This window comes from Wolffia australiana, chromosome 5, assembly GCF_029677425.1.
Source record: "Wolffia australiana isolate 7733 chromosome 5, ASM2967742v1".
NCBI classification, from domain to species: Eukaryota; Viridiplantae; Streptophyta; class Magnoliopsida; order Alismatales; family Araceae; genus Wolffia; species Wolffia australiana.
Window position 1 is genome coordinate 8,764,525 of NC_135839.1, and position 23,294 is coordinate 8,787,818.

General features: G+C 37.5%; 2 protein-coding genes across 4 annotated transcripts; both read left to right on the forward strand.

Moving 5' to 3' along the window:
- Window positions 1–9,222: 9,222 nt before the first annotated feature.
- On the forward strand, window positions 9,223–13,440 carry LOC144702977 (Hydrolase-like protein family). 3 transcript variants are annotated; one of them, XM_078575021.1, is made up of 11 exons: window positions 9,225–9,574; window positions 9,788–9,896; window positions 10,145–10,212; window positions 10,303–10,373; window positions 11,382–11,573; window positions 11,666–11,829; window positions 11,937–11,992; window positions 12,070–12,122; window positions 12,199–12,367; window positions 12,434–12,531; window positions 13,299–13,440. In XM_078575021.1, exons 1-11 carry the CDS (start codon window positions 9,424–9,426, stop codon window positions 13,389–13,391), a joined length of 1,224 nt encoding a protein of 407 aa, XP_078431147.1. In that variant the 5' UTR covers window positions 9,225–9,423; the 3' UTR covers window positions 13,392–13,440. The 3 variants fall into 3 exon arrangements, with proteins under 3 accessions (XP_078431148.1, XP_078431147.1, XP_078431146.1); XM_078575020.1 differs by having other exon boundaries at window positions 9,226–9,574; window positions 9,746–9,896; XM_078575022.1 differs by lacking the exon at window positions 12,434–12,531 and having other exon boundaries at window positions 9,223–9,574; window positions 9,746–9,896.
- Window positions 13,441–13,632: 192 nt separating this feature from the next.
- LOC144702978 (14-3-3-like protein D) lies at window positions 13,633–16,300 on the forward strand. Its single transcript, XM_078575023.1, has 7 exons — window positions 13,633–13,891; window positions 13,981–14,287; window positions 14,370–14,457; window positions 15,030–15,139; window positions 15,808–15,956; window positions 16,037–16,077; window positions 16,189–16,300. Exons 1-7 carry the CDS (start codon window positions 13,648–13,650, stop codon window positions 16,189–16,191), a joined length of 942 nt encoding a protein of 313 aa, XP_078431149.1. The 5' UTR covers window positions 13,633–13,647; the 3' UTR covers window positions 16,192–16,300.
- Window positions 16,301–23,294: the final 6,994 nt, after the last annotated feature.

Here is a 23,294-nt window from a genome sequence, read left to right on the forward strand (position 1 = left end):
CTTCCTCTCCTTCCCTTCTTCTCTTCCTTTCTCTTCTTCTTTCTTTCTTCTTCCTCTCTCTCTTCTCTTCTTTCTTCTTCCTTCTCCCATTCTTCTTCTCAAAATTCCTCTTCTCACGAGCCTGAATTAGATCTTTATATATGGGGAATAGATGGCCACCCTAAAAAAAAAAAAAAAAAAGCAAAATTATCGAAATAAAAGCAAAAAAATAAAAAGGAACTCAAATACAAAACTTAAAAAAAAAAGGAAAGGCTATAGGCCACTGGCCTCCCAAAGGCACGCATAAAGTAATAACTATGTCTGCAGTGTAAGTAACATGCGTCGACTCCAGAACGGTGGTGTCGATCGCGGATCTTATGCCGGCTGCGCGGGCTGCGCATGGTGGCTGGACTGCATGCTGGCGTGCGAGTGGGGTACGGCGGCCTGGGTCGTCTTTGCGTCTGGCTGTGCGTCGGGCCGGTGCGTCCTGCTGCCTCGCGCTCGATGACGTCCGGTGACTAAGTCATCCTAGGAGCTTCAAGTGGAGTAGGGGCTACATGAACACGATACCTAATGACAGAAATGTTTTGTAAGAGAGTCATTGATAAGCCAAAAATAGGGGTAATTTTTACTAAATTTTAATCCCTTGTCGTTGTCAATTTCAGCTTAAACAATAAAATTTATAAAAATCCTACTTAAGATGTGTAGTGATAAGTAAAGGGTATCGTCCAAGGGAAGCTGGTAAGTAAATTCAATTGATGATATTATTGATTAATTTGACACTAATTAAAGTTAATTTGATATTCAATGAAGATCAAATCACCCTAATTAAATGAGAAATTTAGAAAGAGAGGTAGGAGAGATGAGAGGAATGGAAGAATATGGGGCTCTAAATTGGCTTCTTTGATCCAAAGAAAAGGGTCAAAGGGGTCAATTAGAGAGGTTGAGAGGAGAAAATTTGATTTGTTTTGGTTGTTTTTGTAGGCTTGATAATTCAAAAATAACTGCTCTATTGGATAATAAAAAGGGAAATTTAATCTCCAAGAAATTGAGTTTTTTTTTAATGTGCTCTTGGAATAGCTAGGTAAATCTCTCAATTTCTCCTCTCAATCCTAGTAAGGGCTTGTACATATCGCTCAAGCCAAGCGATTTAGAAGTTCAGACCATAATCAAGAAGAACAATCAAGAAATTAAATACCAAATACACCAACAATTCAAATACAAAGAAGGAAAAAGTACCAAAAGGATTATCCAAGCTGGAGCTCCTCTCTATCTTGCAGTTGTGACAGAGCACCATCAAGAATGACCTCCTCCTCTCGAAATTTGGCTTTTATATTTAGGTTAAATGGTAAAATTACCATATTACCCCTAATTAGTAATTGATTTTTATCCATCAATATAGGCCTGATCTGAATGATCCAACCGTACAGATAGAAAGAGGGGATCAAGGCGAGAAAATCCATTAAAAAATCATCTTAATCGGACTTCGGGATAAAAATTATTTATAAATGAATTTTAAACCAATTTTAGCCATTGGATTTTAATTCATTTATTTATTCTTTTTTTTTAACACGCCATGATGTGTCATCCTCTCATTGGCGGGCAAATTTTGAATTTCCTTTTTTGGGTTTGATCTCTGAGCGCCACGTATCCCCTGGCGAAAAATAAAAACAAAGAGAAAAGGTGAGAAAAATAAGCGCGGTACAATTTGCAATCCACCTAAGGTGCATTCTTTTAACAACAGTAACCACTCGCAGATCGCCATGTCACCTCCCATGCATGCACTTTGCATGCACAACACGAGAGGTGAGCTTACCTCCCGAAGAGAGACTGGCCTGAAATTTATTAATAAAGTCCCTCATAAAATGGACGTGTGCAAATGGACGCCGCTCAAAAACTATTTGTGTATATATCCTTTTCGCTTTCTCTCTCCTCCTTCTCACAAAAACCATAAAAAATGCTGATTAATTGCAATAAAACCCTGTAACTATTTTAATTACTTATAACCACGACCGAGAGCTGTTTTAAGGGCATAATTGCAACAAAACTTTAAGAAAAGCATAATTGCAACAAAAATTTAAGAAAAACCCCTTTTACTTTTGAAATTGCTTAAAAACTCATATTTCCCATATAAATATATCATTTTCCTAGTTAAAATTCATTTCTTCCTCGAATAAATTCTCAAAAATTCCAATAAAATTCCAGAAAATTCTTGGAAAATCAGAAATTCGTCCCCACATTAATTAACATAAAAATTAAATTTTAAACCTGCCATTTTTATTTAAAATTAACTATTTCAAGCTCAAATAAATCCCTTAAAATTCATAATATTAACAGAAAATTAGGGAAAAATCAGATGAAACCATTATTTTCATGTAAATATATGATAATAGCCCTTTTTAATCTCATTAAATACTTAAAATTGTGCTAAATTGCTCGAAAGAAAGACCAAAATTAGGGTGCTATCAGTCATTATACTCGCTTGTATTGTTTATAGCAAGAGGTATAGCCTGACATCCTATAGGTTGGAAACTCAAGATATCAATTCGGTATAAGAGGAAACTGCTCAAGGAAGGTGATGCAATGAAGTTCTTCACTAAGGCCATGTATTATAGGAGAAGAGTTCTCTGATAGTTATCGAACGCATCAGTACTAACTCGACTAACTAATTAGGGTTTGATAGTCTATAGTATCCTAAATCTTCCTAGGATCATCAAGAGCATTATTGATTTTCATTTATATATTAACTTAAACTATTAGAAGTGATTGAGCAATCATGTACATTATTTCATAATATTTCTTCCCTCTATTTTACTTCTCCCATGTTAGTCTGAATGTGTTCAAGATTCTAACATAGTATGAAGTTCACATAGTTAGACATTTGTGTATTTTCGTGTACATATTCGTTATGTATATCACATGGTATGGATATCACATCGTTCATATGCATATCGCATAGTTAGACATCTGGACCTGATATACTAACTCTGAGGTCCAAATGTCTACAATCTATGTATATTTTCAACCCATTAATCCTGATTCATAAGTACTATGATCCAAAGTCTAGGAACTTTAATTTATCTCATGAAAAAATTAAATAAATAAGCAACAAAGATTTCACATAATCCCCAAATGTGCGCAGCGTTTAGGAAAGTCATGTAAATTTACACATGGAGCATTGGAAAGGGATGGATTCAGCTCATCAGTATGATAGCTTCTACAGAAATGGATCACATTTCATCTCAATTCCTTATTCAGATTGTTCTCCAATAGGATGTGACCATAATCAATCATTGTATTTAAATGCTTTCTCAGGTGGAGTTCTGATATATTCAAGCTTTTCAAAACTCACATTTGCCTCTCGTAAACTTGGCTTTTATCAATGTACATATTCTTATATTGAATGGAATGCAGGTTGTGGAGATATAATATATAAAGGATCTAGATGTAATAGAAACTCAACTCTTGGATATCTCTTCAAGATTTTTCAACTTACACACATCTTATCTATAATTATAATTGAATATTAACAAAAAAAATAGAGAGAAATGCCCTTTACTCAGGTCCTTAAAATGGGATGATCTCCTTATGTAGAATTCATCAAGTATTTCACTCCAAATGGCTCCAACCATATATTAGAATATGCATACATTTTTACTCTCATAACTTCAAGGATATTCATTCGACTTCGATCTTCCTTCTTCACATGGTTTCACTCTTATGTTGACATGGGCAACATAATCTCTGATACTTAATAATAAATTGACCCTTGCAAATGACTCTCTCATTTTGAGTCATTCACCTTTAACCTACTTCCTTCGGTACCTCAGTGACCTTTGATATTTAATGCTCCAAAACCATTGGCTACACTTCAACTGCATTTGACTTAAATGACCTAATATTTTGATTTTTAACCAAACAGATGACTACCCATCCTCTAGAAACAATTCCTGATAACCCTCAAAATATTTGTTCGATAAAATATGAAGAAAAATAAACTAAATACTCACTCTGATCCATGATTCTTCTGTACATATTCTATCGATTTATATGCCTATCTATATATGTATCTCTCTATTCATCTATCAACCTATCAATCCATCAAACCATCTATCTTTATATCCCTCAACCTATCCATGTGCCCATCTATAACACCCCCATCTTACGAATTAACGCAGACAAACTAAATAGTCATTTTCATCCATTATTCTTCTGTACATCTTCTATCTATATACGTCTCTCTCTATTCATCTATCAACCTATCAATCCATCAAACCATCTATCTTTCTATCCCTCAACCTATTCATGTACCCATCTATAACACACCCATCTTACAAATTAACACAAATAAACGAAATACTCATTCTCATCCATTATTCTCTGTATATCTTCTTTCTATTTTTCTATCTATCTATCCACGTATCTCTCTATTCATCTGTCCGCCTATCAATCCATCAAACCATCCATCTTTCTATCCCTCAACCTATCCATGTACCCATCTATAACACACCCATCTTACGAATTAACACAAATAAACGAAATACTCATTCTCATCCATTATTCTTCTGCACATCTTCTATCTATTTATTTCTTTATCTATCCACGAATCTCTCTATTCATCTATCACCCTATCAATCAATCTATAACACACCCATCTTACGAATTAACACACCTAACTAAATACTCATTCTCATCCATTATTCTTCTGTACATCTTCTATCTATTTATCTATCTATCCACGTATCTCTCTATTCATCTATCAGCCTATCAATCCATCTATAACACACCCATCTTACGAATTAACACAAACCATACGAATCTCCCCATGAATCTACTCCATCTCTACGCCGTTTTGGTAACTTACGCAGTCTCAGAGACGGTTGCTCAAAGGCGGCCTTTCACGCAACCCCCACACTCTCGTTTATACACTTGCAAGCCAAACCTCCACAGACAACTTCCAAGACAAAATGCCTCGCTCCCGCTACCACCGCCAAAGGCTTCCCTCTCCTCCTTCCTCCCCTTCTTCTTCCCTCAAAGAAGAAGAAGAAGAAGGGTCAGCCACAGAAGACACAACCCTCTCAGACTCCGCCTCCTACGCTTACACCCCTTCCAACTACGTCAACGTGGCACCACTCCCCGTCTTCCACGGCAGCCCTAACGACTGCCCAGTCTCTCATCTGAAGCGCTTCGCCAGAGTCTGCTCCGTCAACAACGCGGCTTCGCCCTCCACCATGGCCAGACTCTTCCCTGTAACTCTCGACGGCGCTGCCGCTCTCTGGTATGAACTCCGCGTCGAACCCTTCACAAAACCATCCTGGGAAGAACTCAAGACTTCGTTTTTGAAGGCCTTCTCCTCTCCGGAGTTTCAAGAACAATGTAGAACTCAACTCTTGAGCATCAAACAGTCTGAAGAGGAGACTGTGAACGCTTACTATCTCAGGCTTCAGTGGATTTTGAGGAAATGGGTTGATCATGGGCTTCCGGATGGGGTCTTAAGAGGGATTTTTGTTGATGGGTTGAAGGAGGATTTTGCAGACTGGGTTTTGTCTCAGAGGCCTGAGTCTCTTGAAGAGGCCTTTGAGATGGCTGTTTCTTTTGAGAAGGCCAGGATGAGCAGGGAGTTTAGGAGGAAGGAAGTGAAGTGTGGGTTCTGTGATGGGGGTCATGAGGAGGGCTTGTGTGAAGCCAGGAAGGGGATGAGAGAGCTTTGGCTAAGGAGCAAGGAGAGGGCTGCAAGGCTGAAGGTTTCTTCTCCTGGGAGTTCTGGGAGGTTTAGGTCTTTGTCTTTGTCTGGGAGAGTGGGGAGTGAGTGGGGAGAGAGGCCCAAGTGCCAGTGCTTGAAGCATGAGTGCTGGAAGAAGCCAGAGAGGAGCTCTGGTGGTGTGACTGTTGATGGGGATCCCTTGCCCTCAGTGGAGTAGGTTTCTTCTTCCTTAGTATCTGTCTTTATGTGTCTTTTTCTCTCTGTGTCTGTATTTGTTTCGTCTTGGATTTGTATTTTATGAAGTAAGTGAAGGAGTCTTTATGAACTGAATTATTGTGGATCAATGATTTTGAGAGTGCATGGTCTTCTACATTGAAAGCTAGATTCTTTAGTCAGGATGTCTAAGAACACCTCTGTCTTGCCTTCTCAAAAAAGGAAGCCTTGACTTGAGACTCATGAACTGGCCCATCATATAGACAGCATGATTTTCTTAAGTCCATCCTAAATTATCACATCATTATATTTAGCCTCTACACAATGAATATCCACACTTAATTGAGACGTCTGAAATCCATATCTGAATCAGTTATTTCATGATTTCCTTAAATATCTACACTAATGCATATTATTGCCTATTTAGGTAATCCAAACCCAACATTCATTCTGAGTCAAGTGTGCCAGTAATAAATACACACAAGTTTATTGGTCGTTTCATACAAGGGAAAGAGATGGGAGCAAGGTTTACACCTTAACATAAAGACTTTCACATATAATGAAATGAAAAAAAATCTCAGTTTTGTTGGCTAGATGTAGAATCCAAAAGTAGACTCTCTAAAAACTTTTGACACCAAAAAAAACCTTGGCCCAAAAATCTTAAGATGTATTCCTATGTTGATATATACTCATATCCAAGTAAAAAACATAATATATAAAATGTCAAATAGACATGCAATAACATTGTTGTCCTCTTCTAATGTAAACCTTTGTGTTATTGCATGGGTGATATGACAAATGATACAAAATTGAATGAATAGTATACAAGGACGATGGTGTTTTCTTTTGTTTAACTCTTGTGTTATGGCCTGGAAGGGAGAAAAATAATGGATTTCTTTTAAAAAATATAATCCTCTTATTGATACCATTCCATTATTAACGAAATAAATCTGGAAATATAAAAAAATGACACAAAATTATAAAGTTTTGGTATGTATAATTAAAAAAAATCATGTGATCACCTTAATTATGAAACTTATTTGGCTGTTCAGTTGATTAGGGACAAGTGAAATTGCTGATATAAGTAGAATCAAAGTATTACTTTTCAAATAATAATTTTAATTTTCCATGCAATTGAACTACAAGTTACCATTGAGATATGAAAGTATATTTTATCAAAAATATAAAATATAAAATTGAGTTTTAACGCATTTCTAATTCATCGTCGTTATGAAACATTTTATAATTGTCAAGTAAGGATTAATTTTAAAAATTTTCAACATGTATGGAGAAGACCATTAGTCAAACGACACTTTCAAAACAAACACACAGAAACATAATTTGATATTGAAATTTATACCTAAAGCCCAAAGAAGTGGATAATTATTAGGGGAAAATATTTTTAGCTCATTTTTTAATTACCTTGAGCTTTGGTGAAGTCGTACTCACCTCTGATGTACCAGTTATCACACTGACGGTGAACACTGGGTACCAAGTGTGGAGCAGATAACTGCTGAAAGCATCTAAGTAGTAAAATAGTTTTAAAAGCAACACGATCTCATCAAACTACTGCACATTGACTGAATTAAAGGTGGAATTAAACAATATGAATACATAGTTTTTCGTAATGATGTGAATTCAGTAACAACATTTTGATGCCCCCTTCTTCATTCTTTATATTGATGATAAATTCTGCACTTTGACCGATTGACGCTTGTTGGATGTCATCCATCTTCACACCCCATGCACTTCGCACCAAGCATAAGCCTTTGAAAACAAAAGTGCCTTGTAAGGAGATGGATGGCACACTAAGTCTCTCCTGAGTATGACAACCACATGCCGGGTCTCTTTTATAGGAAAATTTAAAATTGGTACATTGAAATAATTACTAGCGATGTTACTGAGATATGAAATTCTAAATTAAATTATTTTGTTGAATTATGATGCAAATTATTCAGGAGTCTTACCTTAGTAAATAGTTTACTGCTATAAATTAGATATTTTTACTACTCACGATGGATCTCACATAGACAGCCATCAGGACTCTTGCATACAAGGTAGACATTAAATATTGTGAATTTTATTTTATTTTGAAATTTCTACTTGAATTCCGCTATTATTGATGTTATAAAAATATATACCATAAGCTTTATTAACTTTTTGGTGATAAATCATTGTTGAATCAAGGTGCCCACATGCATGTAGTGAATATTAACCTGTCTCAAAATGGATTTTATAAACGCATATCATGAAGACTCTTTATTCTATTGATCTTTTATTCATGAATATTTAGAACCCACTTATTTTAAATATAATTATGCTACTTTTAATATCATAAGTACATTCCATGTATCATCACTCAATAGTTTAGCATTTTATTTTTTTTGAAGATTTATGTCAAATGTAGTTTAACTTAAATTCCCTCAGTTAGTGTTTTTTGTGGAATACATAAAGAACTGCAAATTCAAAGTAATCAGGAAAATAAGTATGTTAGAGTAAACGTACCTTTGGTACCTAAGGCATTAATTTCCAAGCAAAAGTTATGATTCCGAAGGAAGGGCATATCAAACCTTATATTTTAGAACTTTAGTTTTGAGGATATTAAATAAATTATGTCATTTAAATTATTTTGGAACTTTAGACTTTATCTGCAAATCAAATACCAGGTTCCATACTAACGTGTACTACTCACGGCATATTAAATGAGTTATTCTTTATATTGGATGAAAACATTGTTTCTTGCAATAAAATTGATCTAAATTATGACTAGTTTACATAGAAGCTTGTCAAAAATTCTGAAGTCTAATTAGATGAGACATGGATGTTATTTGCTTGATTTTATTAGATTAATGGGCTATTTTTGGTAATATATTTGTGTAGCCTCAGACAAATATGTGGCATCAAGTATATTTGTCTGCGAGTACATAAATACAATGTCACCAAATATTTAATTAGAAATAAATTATGTCATTTAGATTATTTTGGAACTTTAGACTTTATCTGCGAATCAAATACCAGGTTGAACACTAACGTGCATTTACATATTAAATGAGTTATCTTGGTATTGGACCAAAACATAGTTTCTTGAAATAAAATTGATCTAAATTATGACTAGTTTACATATAAACTTGTAAAAAAATTCTCAAATCTAACTAGATGAGACAAGATGTTATTTGCTTGATTTTATTATATTAATTGACTATTTTTGTGTAGCCACATACAAATATGTGGCAACAAGTATATTTGTCTACGAATATATAAATATAATGTCACCAAATATTTATTTACTTCATCAAATAATAATACTTCTTTCAAGAAGGTTAAACTAAAGTTGCGATTTTTCTGTTCATTTTTATTCTAGTCTATTCTAGTCTCCTCGAAAGAAGAAAGAATGTAGCCGGTCCATCGAGCGGGCAGAGATTTGTGTTGATCTTGCTGAGTTCATCGCGAGATCGGATCGTCGTATCTTCTGCGGTTATCTTTGTTGTTTTCTGGGCTCTATTTATAGTATTGATCGGTGGAATCAGATGAATCTAGCTTTCGTGACGGCACCCATCTTCCACCGTTATCATGGTCCAATCGTAAATCGATGTAGCTTTGACCTTACCTTGCAAAATTTCGGAGCTAAGTCTAGAACAAGCTATCATTCTGACCGGAGTCTTCACGCGTCGAGCCTCGGTACCGCCTTCTTCCTCTCTTTTCACTGTATTTTCACCGAATTCAACCGTCTTGATGCCAATTTTCATTCCGGAAGCTCGTTCTGAGAGTTCATATCTGCGCGGACAATTTCAATTTCGTAACTGGTACAGTTTTTGCGAGGGAATTTTTCAAATTCGTGATCTGATTCAGGTAATGTCAACGCTCGTGATTATGTTTTGAATCCGGTGACAGAAGCTATGGATTCCTATGATGATACCAGATGCCAATCTGATGATGCGTTAAACGCCGCCACAGAGGGACAAGATCATCTCCTTGTTCTTGTTCATGGTATATTAGCTAGGTATGTTTTCGAATTGATCTCCCTCTTTTGATATATAATTCTTATTCATCTTCTAAAATTAGCATCCATCACCAAGATGGAATGTACTGCTCATCAGGGGCAGTTATTTAATTCACTTCTAGGGCTTTGATGGGATTATCAAAAGTTGTTTATTCCAAATATGATTCTAATGGGGAATTTCTCTTTCCTGAATCACTTATTAAACTTATTTTAGTAACCATGTTTGAAATAGTTTCTCTGTTGTGCAGTCCAAAAGATTGGTTGTATGCGGAGTCAGAGCTTAAAAAGCAACTTGGAAGCAGTTTTCTAATATATGGTGCGTCCCAATAAAGTGAGACTTTAATTTTTTCCTCGAAATGGGGCTCTTTGTTCTACAGTTTTATACTGATGCGGTGTCTTTGTTCAGCAAGCTCCTGCAACACATTCATCAAAACTTTCAACGGGGTTGATGGGGCAGGGAGACGACTAGCCGATGAAGTAATTCTTGACTTTGTCACTGTTACAATCTCGTGAGTGAGAAAATTATATTATAATCATTTAGGTCTTTATACCTTCATCTTTATAAATAGGACCTTGATCTAGAGAAAAAAGGAGTTCTCCAATTGAAAGTGTTTTCTGATGTGAATCATATGCCCCCACGGGTATCTTGATCTTCATCAGTTCACTCTTAGATGGGTGTTTTGGTCATTTACCTTGGTAAGTTATCCTTTAATTAGTGTAACCATCCCCTTGAGAGGCAAGGAACAAGGTTAGTTAATTAAAGTTGCAAGTGGTTCCTTTATTCCTCTCTTTTTATCGAGGCTCATAAGAGTCACTAGGGTTTGGCATCTGGGATGACGATGATTCCAACAAATTGTTATTGCCATCATCATACATCTGAATCATCCGATGATGAATTAGTCATCATCTCAGTGTCGTCTCATGGCCACATCATCACTGTCTTGTGATTCGTCCCGTACCAAAAACAAATGATGAATTCGTCAGCACCTCATCTTTGTCTCATCATCATCTTGTCATCTGTTTTGTACCAAAACCAGATGATGATGACAATGATGGCGGATTCATCAAGTCTCTTGATTGCCTAACCATTGTCCTGTCATCGTCTCATACCATCTCTTCTTTTGGTTTGATCAATCCTAATGTCATCGTCCACTTGACGTAAAGTAGGTATGGTCGTTCTGTTCTGTTCATTTTAAACGAACAAAAAATTCGCACAAAAGAACCACACAGGGCCTTGTTCTTTGTTCTGTTCTTTTTTTTTCAAAAACGAATAAAATTCGCATATTCGCACGAAACTAGAACAAAATTCGGACAAAGCGAACAAAAGAACCGCACACGGGTCTGTGCGATGTTCTGTTCTGTTCGGAAAAACGAACAGAACGAACAATTCGCACAAATTCGCACAAAAAGAACGGAATGACCATGTCTAACATAAAGTCACCCATCAGGATGAGAAGGTTTCACCAATATCAGTTTGATTTTTAGGTCAAAGATGTCGTCCAAAAGAGCAAAGGCCTGAAGAAGATATCATTCCTGGCTCATTCTCTTGGGGGGCTCTTCTCAAGGTACGCAGTCGCAGTGCTCTACTCTCCTGAATCAGGAACAGTTGGGGGGCTCCAGCCTATAAATTTCATCACTCTGGCAACTCCACATCTGGGTGTCAGGGGAAGGAAACAGGTTTAATAAAATCATAATTCCCATTTAAAGAGAATATTGTAAACTTATACACTCCACTTTAATCTAATTATCGTTATTTTCTTCATACTCAGCTGCCTTTTCTCCTGGGCGTTCCTCTCTTGGAGAAGCTCGCCCCGCCCTTAGCGCCTTTTCTAGTCGGTCGTACCGGTCTCCAGCTCTTCCTCACTGATGGGAAGAACAGCAAACCGCCTCTTCTTCTTCGAATGGCCTCTGATAACTATGAACTGAAATTCCTGTAAGTCCCAAGAGCGAAATCTCACAGTTATTCAATTCTCTTTTACCTCTCAAAATTAATTCTAATTGGTTATTTTATTATATTATGGGGTGCTTAATCCGGTACAGATCATCTCTAGGGGCGTTTGATTCCCGGATTGTCTATGCCAACGTGGCATATGATCGTATCCTACGCGCAGCGAAAAATTAAATCTTCTTTCAAGCACCGACATAGTATTATTTCCTGACCATGGTTTCCCAGATATGGTCGGCTGGAGGACATCATCCATAAGAAGAGAGACAGAACTGGTCAAGGTCAGGTCATTCTGGGTCTTTGTCAATGCTCCCTTTGACTTTGACTTTGACTTTTTGGTTGACTCAAGCATTTCAGGCGCCACGCGTGTCTTTGGAGGGTTATAAGCACGTGGTCGGAATGGAGTGTTGCCCACCCGTAGTTTCGGAGGACCCGCACTTCACCTCGGAGGCGGTAAAAGCCGAGGCGGCGGCCAAACAAGCTCCGAACACGAAGAACACCAATGAGTACCACCATCTCGTCGAAGGTCAGCAACCCGGTCAACGCTTTTTTTTGTAGACGTGTTCAGATCTTGACCGTTCGGTGTGACCAGAGGAGATGATCTACGGGCTCCAAGGGCTGGGATGGACCAAGGTCGATGTCAGCTTCCACTCGGCGCTTTGGCCATTCTTCGCCCACAATCACATCCACGTACGATTGACGCCTCAACTCCACTCGACTCAACTCATCAGTAATTTCACTTAAAAAACTATCCAACACAAAACCTTTACACATATAAAATCCTCGGGTTGGCCATAGGGAACGCCACGCACGGGACGTGACACCCCGGACGTGACGGAACGGATGACAAAACGTGACGTTACGTGACCAGCATATGCAAAAAAAACGTCACGTTCCCGTCACCGTCCCTCCATAGGGCGTCCCGTCACGTCGCCGTCACCGGTGACGTGAAGAAATTCCTACTTGAACGGAGGGGTACATCTCCAATTATTTATAGGCGGAGCGCGCAAAAAAACCAGGGACTTCTGTGAAAAATGCCAGGAAATCCAAATGGCCCCGTCATGTGGCAAAATCTCAGCTGTGGGGAAGATTAAAAATAATGCTTTTTATTTTTTCTGTCTGTCTTAACTTTTCAAAAATCCCGTCATGGCTGTCATCCGCGTCGGCCGTTCCATCACGCCATGAAACCTGGGCACCCCGTCACCATCACATCCTCGTCACGACCACTTCGTCGTCCGTCACCGTCACCGTCATGGATCCCCAAAACCGTCACCGCCACCGTCACTTCATCCGTCACGTGTCCGTCACAGTGACGCGTGACGTGACGGATGACGCGTGCTGACCCCTAATTGGCTGTACCCAGCGTTGTGTTTCTTGACTATATAAGTTGGAAATTAAATAAATAAAATATTTATACTTCGCCCCCAAGAAAATTTATTTTTTTTTGTCCATGGCAGGTGAAAAACGAATGGCTGCACAATGAGGGTGCTGGCGTCATCGCCCACGTGGCACAGAGACTAAAGCCCCAGTACATCCCCTCAAGTCTGTAGCATAAAAGCGAATCCTCGTGCATTTCTATAAAGTCACAGTTTACTTTTTGACCGCATAAATCCACGTGGAGCTTATCTCCACGTGGCGCGAAGATAGAGAAACACGTAGGAAATCTGACTGGGCCGAAGATTCCAAGTGGGCCATCTGCCAGCCTGGACCCCGGTCCGGACTTGACAGTTCTCGGGCCTGCCCGGGCCCGCGGGGAATCCGATATGGCGCTGCTCTCTCGCACCAGTGATCAAATCTGGACCGTAGATGGAAATATCCCACGGTGGAGAAGGCAGCCCTCCGACGGGCGTTTCTAATTTTGGCGGTCTTCCGTCGTTCGGGAGGCTTTTAAGCGGCGAGAAAGGCGGAAGAGAGCGAGAGAAGAGAAGGGAAGAAGAAGAAGAAGAAGAGATCGCCAGATCGGGAAGAACATCTGCAATGGCCAACTCTCAAGATCGCGAGAACTTCGTCTACATCGCCAAGCTCGCAGAGCAGGCTGAAAGATACGACGGTAAGCTTCTCAAACTCCAGATCCGGCTTGTTTTAGGGATTTTTGTGCGCGGATGATCTGATTTTTGCCGTTTTATTTTTCGTTTTTAGAGATGGTGGAATCAATGCGGAAGGTGGCGAGCCTTGATGTTGAACTGAGCGTTGAAGAGCGTAATCTTCTTTCGGTCGGGTATAAGAACGTTATTGGGGCTAGGAGGGCTTCTTGGAGGATTCTGTCGTCGATTGAGCAGAAGGAGGAAGCGAAAGGGAACGAACAGAATGCTAGGAAGATCAAGGAATATCGCCATAAGGTGGAATCTGAGCTCAGCGAAATTTGTACTGATATTACGAACGTGATTGATGATCACCTTATTCCTTCGGCCACCGCTGGGGAGTCCTCTGTGTTCTACTACAAAATGTGGGGAGATTTGACTTGTGTTTTTGAATTTTTATTGTCATTTATTCCTTTTTGGTTGTTGATTGTTGGGATTTTCCTGCAGGAAAGGAGATTACTTCCGGTATTTGGCAGAATTTAAGTCTGGAAACGAGAGAAAGGAAGCTGCTGACCAGTCCCTTAAAGCTTACCAGGTTTGTGAATTTTTTTTACCCTTTTCATTTGTGTTCTCATATTACGTAACGTTTCTTGATGTGTGCATGTCGATGGGGCTTATTCGTCTATCTTTGGAGATTCGAAATTCTAGAAATAGAGATTAGTTTATCTTTGAGCGGTGAAGCAGCCTCTTTTATTGAAAAATTACTTCCCCCGTGCATCTGACATAAGTTTAATTTTCCTGTCGCAATGTCAAAGGTGTTACTTTTGCTTGCATCGCCTCCCTTATATGTATCTGTACGATTTAGGAGTTTTTCAAACTTTGGAGTAGATTGCATGTAGATTTTTTTATGGAAAACTGATTTTTTGTTTTCCATTCTGAATGTGAGGTTGATGTTTTGATCAAATGATTCGGGGGCCAATACCCTTTTCGTGAGAATAAATGTTCACATCATTGCATTTGAAAAAAAAAACTGAGCTGCAAAATCAGGAACTTGGCTTTCAAATATGTAGCGTTTGGAAATTTTATTTGTGGGTTTCTTTTCTCCCTGTGAGAACACGAATATATAAATATTTTGGGAATTAAACTTGTCCCTTTCTATGGCTGCAGACGGCGACAGCGACTGCAACGGCAGACTTGTCGCCTACCCACCCGATTAGGCTTGGTCTGGCCCTCAACTTCTCGGTGTTCTACTACGAGATCATGAACTCCCCAGAAGTGTACGTTCTATTCTTCTCTCTCTCGATATATATATATATATATATATATATATATATATATCTCTTCTTGCGCGTCTTTTATCTATCTTCTTACTTTGTCTTTCTTTCTCTCTTATCTCTCTTGTCTCATCTTTCTCCATTTTTCTCTTATCTCTTCTGTCTCATCCTTCCTTTCTCTCTTATCCGTTCTCCGTTTCTCTCTTATCTCTCTTTTCTCATCCTTTCTCTTTTTCTCTCTTTCTCTTATTCCTTCTCCTTTTCTCTCGTATCTCTCTTGTCTCATCCTTTCTCCCTTTCTCTCTTATCTCTTCTCTCTCATCCCTTTTTCCTCTCTCTCTTTAACTTTTCATACTCTCGTCATCTCTCAATCTTCCTCTTCTTGTCTTTCCCTGACCCTACATTTCTACTCTCTCTCTCTTCCTATCCTTGTCATTCTCTGTCCCCACTTTTCCAGTCTCTTCCACTTTTCCAATCTCTTCTATTTTGACACTCTTTCACCCTCTTCAACCATCTATTTTTATCTTTTCCTCTTTCCCTCTATCTCTCTGTTTTACTCTCTCTCATCCTCCTTCTCTCTTCATCTCTTCTTACTTTCTATCTCTCTCCCTCTCTCCTTTTACTGCAATTATTTCTCATCTGGGTGTGCTGACTCGTGGGAGTCTTATCAGGGCTTGCAACCTGGCCAAGGAGGCCTTTGATGGCGCCATATCGGAGCTTGATTCGCTTAGCGAAGAGTCTTACAAGGACAGCACCCTCATCATGCAACTCCTTCGCGATAATCTCGCCTTGTGGACATCCGATCTCCCCGAAGGCACAGGTGACCATGCAACTTCCTTCTCTTATAAATTATTAAAAATTTAATATACCTCTTAACGCGATCGAGGCGGCTCCCAACAGAGGAAGCGGCGACGAAAGGCGGCGCTGGTGAAGATTTGGAGGTGAGCTCCTAATAATGACATTATTGTTATGATTATTATCATCTTCATCTACCTCAATTAGAATAAAAAATGGGAATAATAACTTGGTTTTCTCGCCTTTTTTTTGCGCAGTGATGAATTCGGTGGTTCTCGGGCAATCCCGCCGCTGTTGAGAACTTGCTTTTTTATTTATTTCCACATTGGAATTTCCTGGCGTTTTTATAATCTATGGGTTTCTCTTTCATGTTGGGTTGTTATTTATTTTATCCGTTGAGAGGGTAAGAGAGAGAGAGAGATTGAAGTTGGAGAATGACATCTTTTTCGCCATGCATCATCAAGGTGAGTAATTTAATCAGAAAATCAATGGTTCAAGTTCTTCCTGTCTTTCTTGTGCTGAATTTGACGTCTTTTATGTGATTTCTTTTTTTAGCCTCAAACCCCTCTTTGTGTTCTTGTATCCCGCTGAACTTGCATTTTATATTTCTATTGTTGAAGTAATCGAAATCAAGAGAATTAAGTCATGGGAGGATTCCGTGGCTGCAGCTCCGTGTATCGCCTTCCGAGGATAATAAAACAGGGGATATTTCGATGTCTCCTTTCAAAGGTGTGTCTTAATTTTTTATAAGGTTTTAATATCTTGTCGGACGGTTATTTTTTACTTTGAAGATCCGACTGTTATTTATTTTTTGGTTTTTGAAAAGTTTTCCTCCAATTACCTGTGAAAAATGGTATACCTCTGAATTGATTTTCAGGAGGGTGAAAAAAATGAGAACAGCTGACGCGTGACTCTCACCCATTTCTATTTTTTGTTAATAATAGTTGGTAGAAAGAAGTGGGATGAGTCAAAAACTATGGGTAAATTTTCATCATTTACTGATTTCAAGAATAGTCTACAGTTGTTGTTTCTCAACCTAACAGTTGGCTTTTTGATATCTTTAATTATTTTCATTGCAGTATGGAGGATCTTTTCTAATAGTGTTCATAATTCAGCTCTTTACTATTGAAAGATAATATTTGATGTTGCTACCAGTAGATAATCTTTAATTAGTTTTCTGCATTTCCCCTGCAAAGCTTGAGAGAGCAAGGGAGAGAGAGTGCTGTCGCGAAACGAGATGGGGACGAGATATCACGAAACTAGATATAGACAATATATCACGAGATGAGACTAGATTTCATGAAATGAGATAGTGATGTCATATCATGGGATGAGATGATAATGGAGACTAGACAATGAGGTGACAAGAAATAACATTTGATGAGAGATACTACTAATTGACTTTAGGTATGATTTATCATGTGATGAAAGAGATCAAGGAACAAGGAAAGCAGATGTGATGAGATAACATGATATGATAGAGATGAGTTAACAAGAGATGTGAGATGTTACAAAATAAGATGGAGCATGAGATATCATGAGATGAGAGATTACTATTTGACTTTAGGTGTGATTTGTCATGTGATGAAAGAGATCAAGGAACAGGGAAAGCAGGTGTGATGAGATAACATGATATGATAGAGATGAGTTAACAAGAGATGTGAGATATCACGAAATGAGGTGGAAAGGAAGATGTCATGATAGGGGATGACTTGACATGAGATGGCGTGAGACAATATGAGATGAGAGAGATATCACAATACTGGATTGATATTGGGTGATGACATGAGTTGATACGGATGAGATATCACAATAGGCAAATCCAGAGGATCTGGGATGAGACAATACTAGAAGAGAGATCACCAAGGATAGAGAGGAAATATCATGAGATGAGAAGAGATTACAAACCTATGTAATGTTTGAGATATCTCCAGATGAGATGAGATGAGATGAGATGGCTAAAATGAGGTGTACAAGATGAGATGAAATGTGACTTGAAATGAGATGATGATATTAGTTAAGCCACGATTAGTCACAAGAAGTGAAATGTACTGAGATGAAATAAAAGACAAGAAGTAGAATATGCAAGGACATTTAATTTGTGGGATGAAAACTAAGATGTGATGTGTGATCAGTTGTGAGATCAGGCCAAGAAACGAGATTTCACTATAGAAGATAAGATTATGTGACGAGATGAGGTAGGTCAGTAAGAATCGAGATGGGTCCGAAGATATGATAAGAGACAACATGTGACTACAAGATGAAGTGAAGGGAGTTGAGATGCGATGAGATGAGATGTTAAAAGGTATATGAGTTAAAATTAGGTGAGAGATGAGATAAAAAATATGATGTAAAGAGAATGAAGAAAGAAGTGAGATGAGATGAAGCAAGATAAGATGAGAAATGTATAATAAGATGAGTGGAAATAAGATGAGAGATGCGACATGACTCCATGAGAAAAAATGACATATGGGATGAGAAAAGAGTTGGGGGATATCAGACAAGAGGAGAGGATAAATGAGATGAGAGATGACAAATGACACAAGAAAGAAGATAAGAGAGAAGATGAGATTAGCTCAATATTCTATCAGGGACTTCAGCACAATCGATTAAAATTTTATTTAAAGTGGCTATTTACCTCACAATAATAGAACATTTGAATATATTAAACTTTGGAGTAGACACTACCTATGAAACATTAGGTTGATAAAATTTTACATTTCGAGAGATTTTGTTTGGAATTTTATTCTTCCAAAAATGTTGTCATAATATTCGTTTTTTTCTTATAAGCTTGAACTTTGTATTTATTCAATGGTTTCTGAAAATTGACAAGTACATTCAATAAGTAAGAATATGTTTCCATGATTTCTCAATGTGGAAGAGTCTCTATGACAATGGAATGTTAGTGATAAGAACTGAAAATTGCCTTGAGTAAAATATTCTGAAATGCAAATTTGGATTTAAATTCAGCTACTGGAACTTGATGTTGAGTTTACAGACATGCTTAAGTCATTTAGAATTAATCATGAGCTTATGAAAATCTAGACTTAACTAGTTACATTTTCTAACATATCTATAAGCAGGCTAAGAGAATACCCTCTCCATGAAATTAGTTTCTAATAATTACAACAAAACACCTAAAACTTTTGGTTGCATGATATCTAAATAATAAAATACAGCATCCTCCATGTAAAGGCCATGAATCAGATCTAGGTATCAAGGCTCAAAATGATCTTACATGCATAATAAGGTTTACATGCATATAGTAATAATATGATATATCTACCATATCTATGACATCCAAATCCCTCAAAGAATTTTCCTATTATCCTGTAAATATGATCTGTCCCTTGACTTTACTCTATTGTACCCCTTGGAGCTTATTATTGCTGACTAGCTAGTCCAATTTGGACTTATAATATCTAGAAGATGGTGATATGCATGAGCCGTCACACCAAGACTGGCATATGATGATCGATTATAATAGTTGATAATCACAAAGAACATGCTAATTTTAATGGTACTTTGATATATTCTACATTTTATTTACATTAAAATGGTCATAAATGCATGCTACTAAAGTTTAAAATTAGTAATTATTTTTACATTCATAATGTCTCTATTTGTGGTATTTATTGAAATATTATGCGGTAAAATTCATAAAGAAAATAATTTTATAATTCAGAATGTTTTAATAAATTTATTTAAATATATCTATGGGATTTAAATGTATTTTATTCTGGTCTCCTATCTCTTAGCAGTATGATTTGCTCAAATTATGGCCAATAATTTATTGTGCCATGTTCTGAAATATTTATTATTATTTTAACATGGGAAATAACATAAAATATTGGAACTGTTTTGGAATAAATTCACTTCGACTCAGGGACAAATCACGAAAGGAGTAAAATCGACAAATATTTTATTGCATCTAACGCGATTTAAATGCAAGTTTTGTAGAAGCACAACATGATTTGATGATGTGTAAAAGTATTTTTTGCATACAGTTACATTTTTTATTTCTTAACCTTTTTGAGGACTGCTTGGATGAAACATACATTTTCATGTCCACGATTGGCTTTTTTTAGCAAAATTGAGGGCACATGTCAGAGTATTATTGAAGGATGTTTTCATATGAAAATAACATTTAAAAATATTAAGAAATGTTATTTTGAACATTTAAAGAAAGCAATAAGTTTGTTATGTATACTGATTGCCTTTTTAAAAGTGAAATATTGATGGAATTATAGATGACCTGGAATCCAGTTCCGCATTGCATGTCTTGAGAAATATTCATATATAATAATTTATTCATTCAATACATTTGTGATACTGCTAATGAAGTCCAACGATATATGCCATAATTAATCGTTATGATAAAATCATATTAGGATGGTCCACTAACTATAAAAACATCTCTATTCATAGGATATTTGAGAAGGATATTAAACCATTGGGATATAACACAATGTAGTCCTACTCATATGATGAGTACTCTCATACTCGTAGTCGTTATTGTGTAGATGTTCATGACGTCTAATGGCTGCATTGAGGCAAATGAATCAGTGAATTTATCAGGATGGTGCATATTACTATTTCTAAGTATCGATTAGGTTGATTCATGTCACTATTGTGCAAGTGATCCTTAGGCTCAGAATGTGATATATGAAAATACAAAAGGAGTTTTGGGCTGGGATTTTAGTTTAAGATTATTATCTCTTTCCTCTAAAGATCTATATTTTTCTATCTTCAACTAGACCCCCTATGTCCATATAAAAATCATACTGGAGTTCTTTCTATATTGGCAGGCTGAGTGAAATGAAATCATTTCATGATCGTTGAATTTTTATGGTGTTTATTGCAGATCAAAGTTTGAAGCTGAAACAGAAGTGGAGTGGCTCGCTGAATGTCATTAATTGCCCTGATTGTGGCAAAATGTAGGGACCTACTGTGAGTCTCTTGCTCTTATGGCATCATCATCTTCCCATCATCCACCCATCTACATACATCCCTCGACATCTACTCACCCACAAATATCATCGATACAAGTCATACATTAACGAGTCCATTTTTTTGGATTATGACATCCCCACACATCAGCTAGTTCCTGTCGTACATTACTGAACCCTAAAAATTGACTAGCCATTCATTCTTGTCAGAAGTCAGATCCTGGCCCCTAGCGTTGGTTTTAAATTATTTTAATGAAGGGGACTTGTTTGGGAAGGTATCCACTGAGATAAATGAGCCGTGGGAAGATTTAGGGAAGTTCCATTTGGGCATTTTAATATCCACTTGCCATCTAAATAAACATTTACCAAGTTTTTTGTAAACACCCTAGGTAAAGCTGAACAGTCAAATCTGGTAGTAGAAATATAAGGTGAAGCGAGTTTTCAAATACACCCCTGCTGACTCTAACCAAATTGCCTTACATGCATGGAACTTTGGTGGTTTCAAATTTTGCAATTAAATATATTAGAGAACATCAATTATAAAATTGTTAGCGATGGCTAGGGTGCAGCAATCAGATCGAGAGAACATCTGATATTCCCTAATCAAGAACATTGATTAATAATCAATCACAAGATTATGTTTTCGTCACCTCTTTGACCATTCAGGCAATCTGATCATCAGATAATTGACAGTCAGAGATCACGATCATTTTGTTGATCAAACGATTGATGGATCCAATCAATTTTGGCTTGGCCATTAGGGCCAAACTGGTCTAACTTTGACTCTCAATGTCAAATTAAGGTGATTTCAATTTTATTATTGAATATTGAAACCACATCCTTAATCACATAGAGAGAATAACCTCTAAGACGGTGTATTTTATGTATTAATAAATCATACTAAAATACTATTATAAGATATACCATAGTCAGGATATAAAAACATTGTCAATGTCCACTGTTGCTCCCCACTCGTTGCTCACCACTCACTGCTCACTACCCACAATTTTCATAAGATTTTGAGGTGAATATTTAGGTTTTAAGTAACTCCCAAAATTATTTTCCCCCAAAATATGATCAGTGATCTGATTGTGACCAATTATCTGATCATGATCATCATATCCTAGCAATGGTGAGAGCGAGCGAGGGCAATGGGGACTGATGATAAAGAGATAGCAAGAGGCTTCTACATTATTGAGGTGTTGGGGCTGTCAATAGACTAATATTGTCAGTATGACTATCATTATTGCTTTAAATTGTGATTAGATAGAGAGAGACAGTCAGTTTTTTCATTCAAAATTCTGTCAAAAGTGAGGGATTCAAAAAAATTTGGTCCAAACTGGAGGGTCTCGCTTGGACCTGGACAGAAATCTTAGTTAACCCAAAGTTTGGTAGCAAAATGATTTTCCCTATTTGATATAAACCATCGGATATGTTACATTTATTTCCTGACAAGTTTCCAAGATGTGGACGGGTTATTGTTGTTTTAAATTGTCTGCAATGGGCTTAAAATGTCAGTATGAGTGACATTGGTGTTTTAAATTTTAATAAGATAGAGATAGATAATCAGGATTCAAAATTTTTGGTCCAAACTGGAGGGCCTCGCGTGGACCTGAACAGAAATCTTAGTTAACCCAAATTTTGGTTATCAAAATGATTTTCCCTATTTGATGTAAACCATAAGATATGTTACATTTATTTTCCTGACAACTTTGCAAGATGTGGAGGGTTTACTGGTCCAATTCCAGGTAACATTTCAGGATATGGGCCGCAGGTGGTGGCCCACCTCAATGGGCTAGCCGTTGGAAGTGCCACGTGGCATCACGCGAGGTGACCATAGACCACTCGCAATAATTCGAGTTCAGACAGAGACATAGAGAGAGGGGAGAGAGAGACTGAAGAGAGAGAGAGAGAGAGATACGTAGAGAGAGAAGGAAGAGAGACTAAAGAGAGAGATAGAGAGAAAGACAGAGAGATGTAGAGAGAAGGAAGAAAGAGAGACTAAAGTGAGACATAGAGAGAAAGATAGAGAGATGTAGAGAGAAGGATGAAAGAGAGACTGAAGAGAGAGATAGAGAGAAAGATAGAGAGATGTAGAGAGAAGGAAGAAAGAGAGACTAAAGAGAGAGATAGAGAGAAAGATAGAGAGATGTAGAGAGAAGGAAGAAAGAGAGACTAAAGAGAGAGATAGAGAGAAAGATAGAGAGAGACATAGAGAGAGGTAGAGAGAAAGATAGAGACAGAGAGAGAGACGGACAGAGACATATAGAGAGAGGTAGAGAGAGAGATTAGATAGATACATAGAGAGAGAAAGATAGAAGAGGATAGAGAGAGAGGTAGGCAGAGACATATAGAGGGAGGTAGAGAGAGATAGACAGAGACATAGAGAGAGGTAGGCAGAGACATAGAGAGAG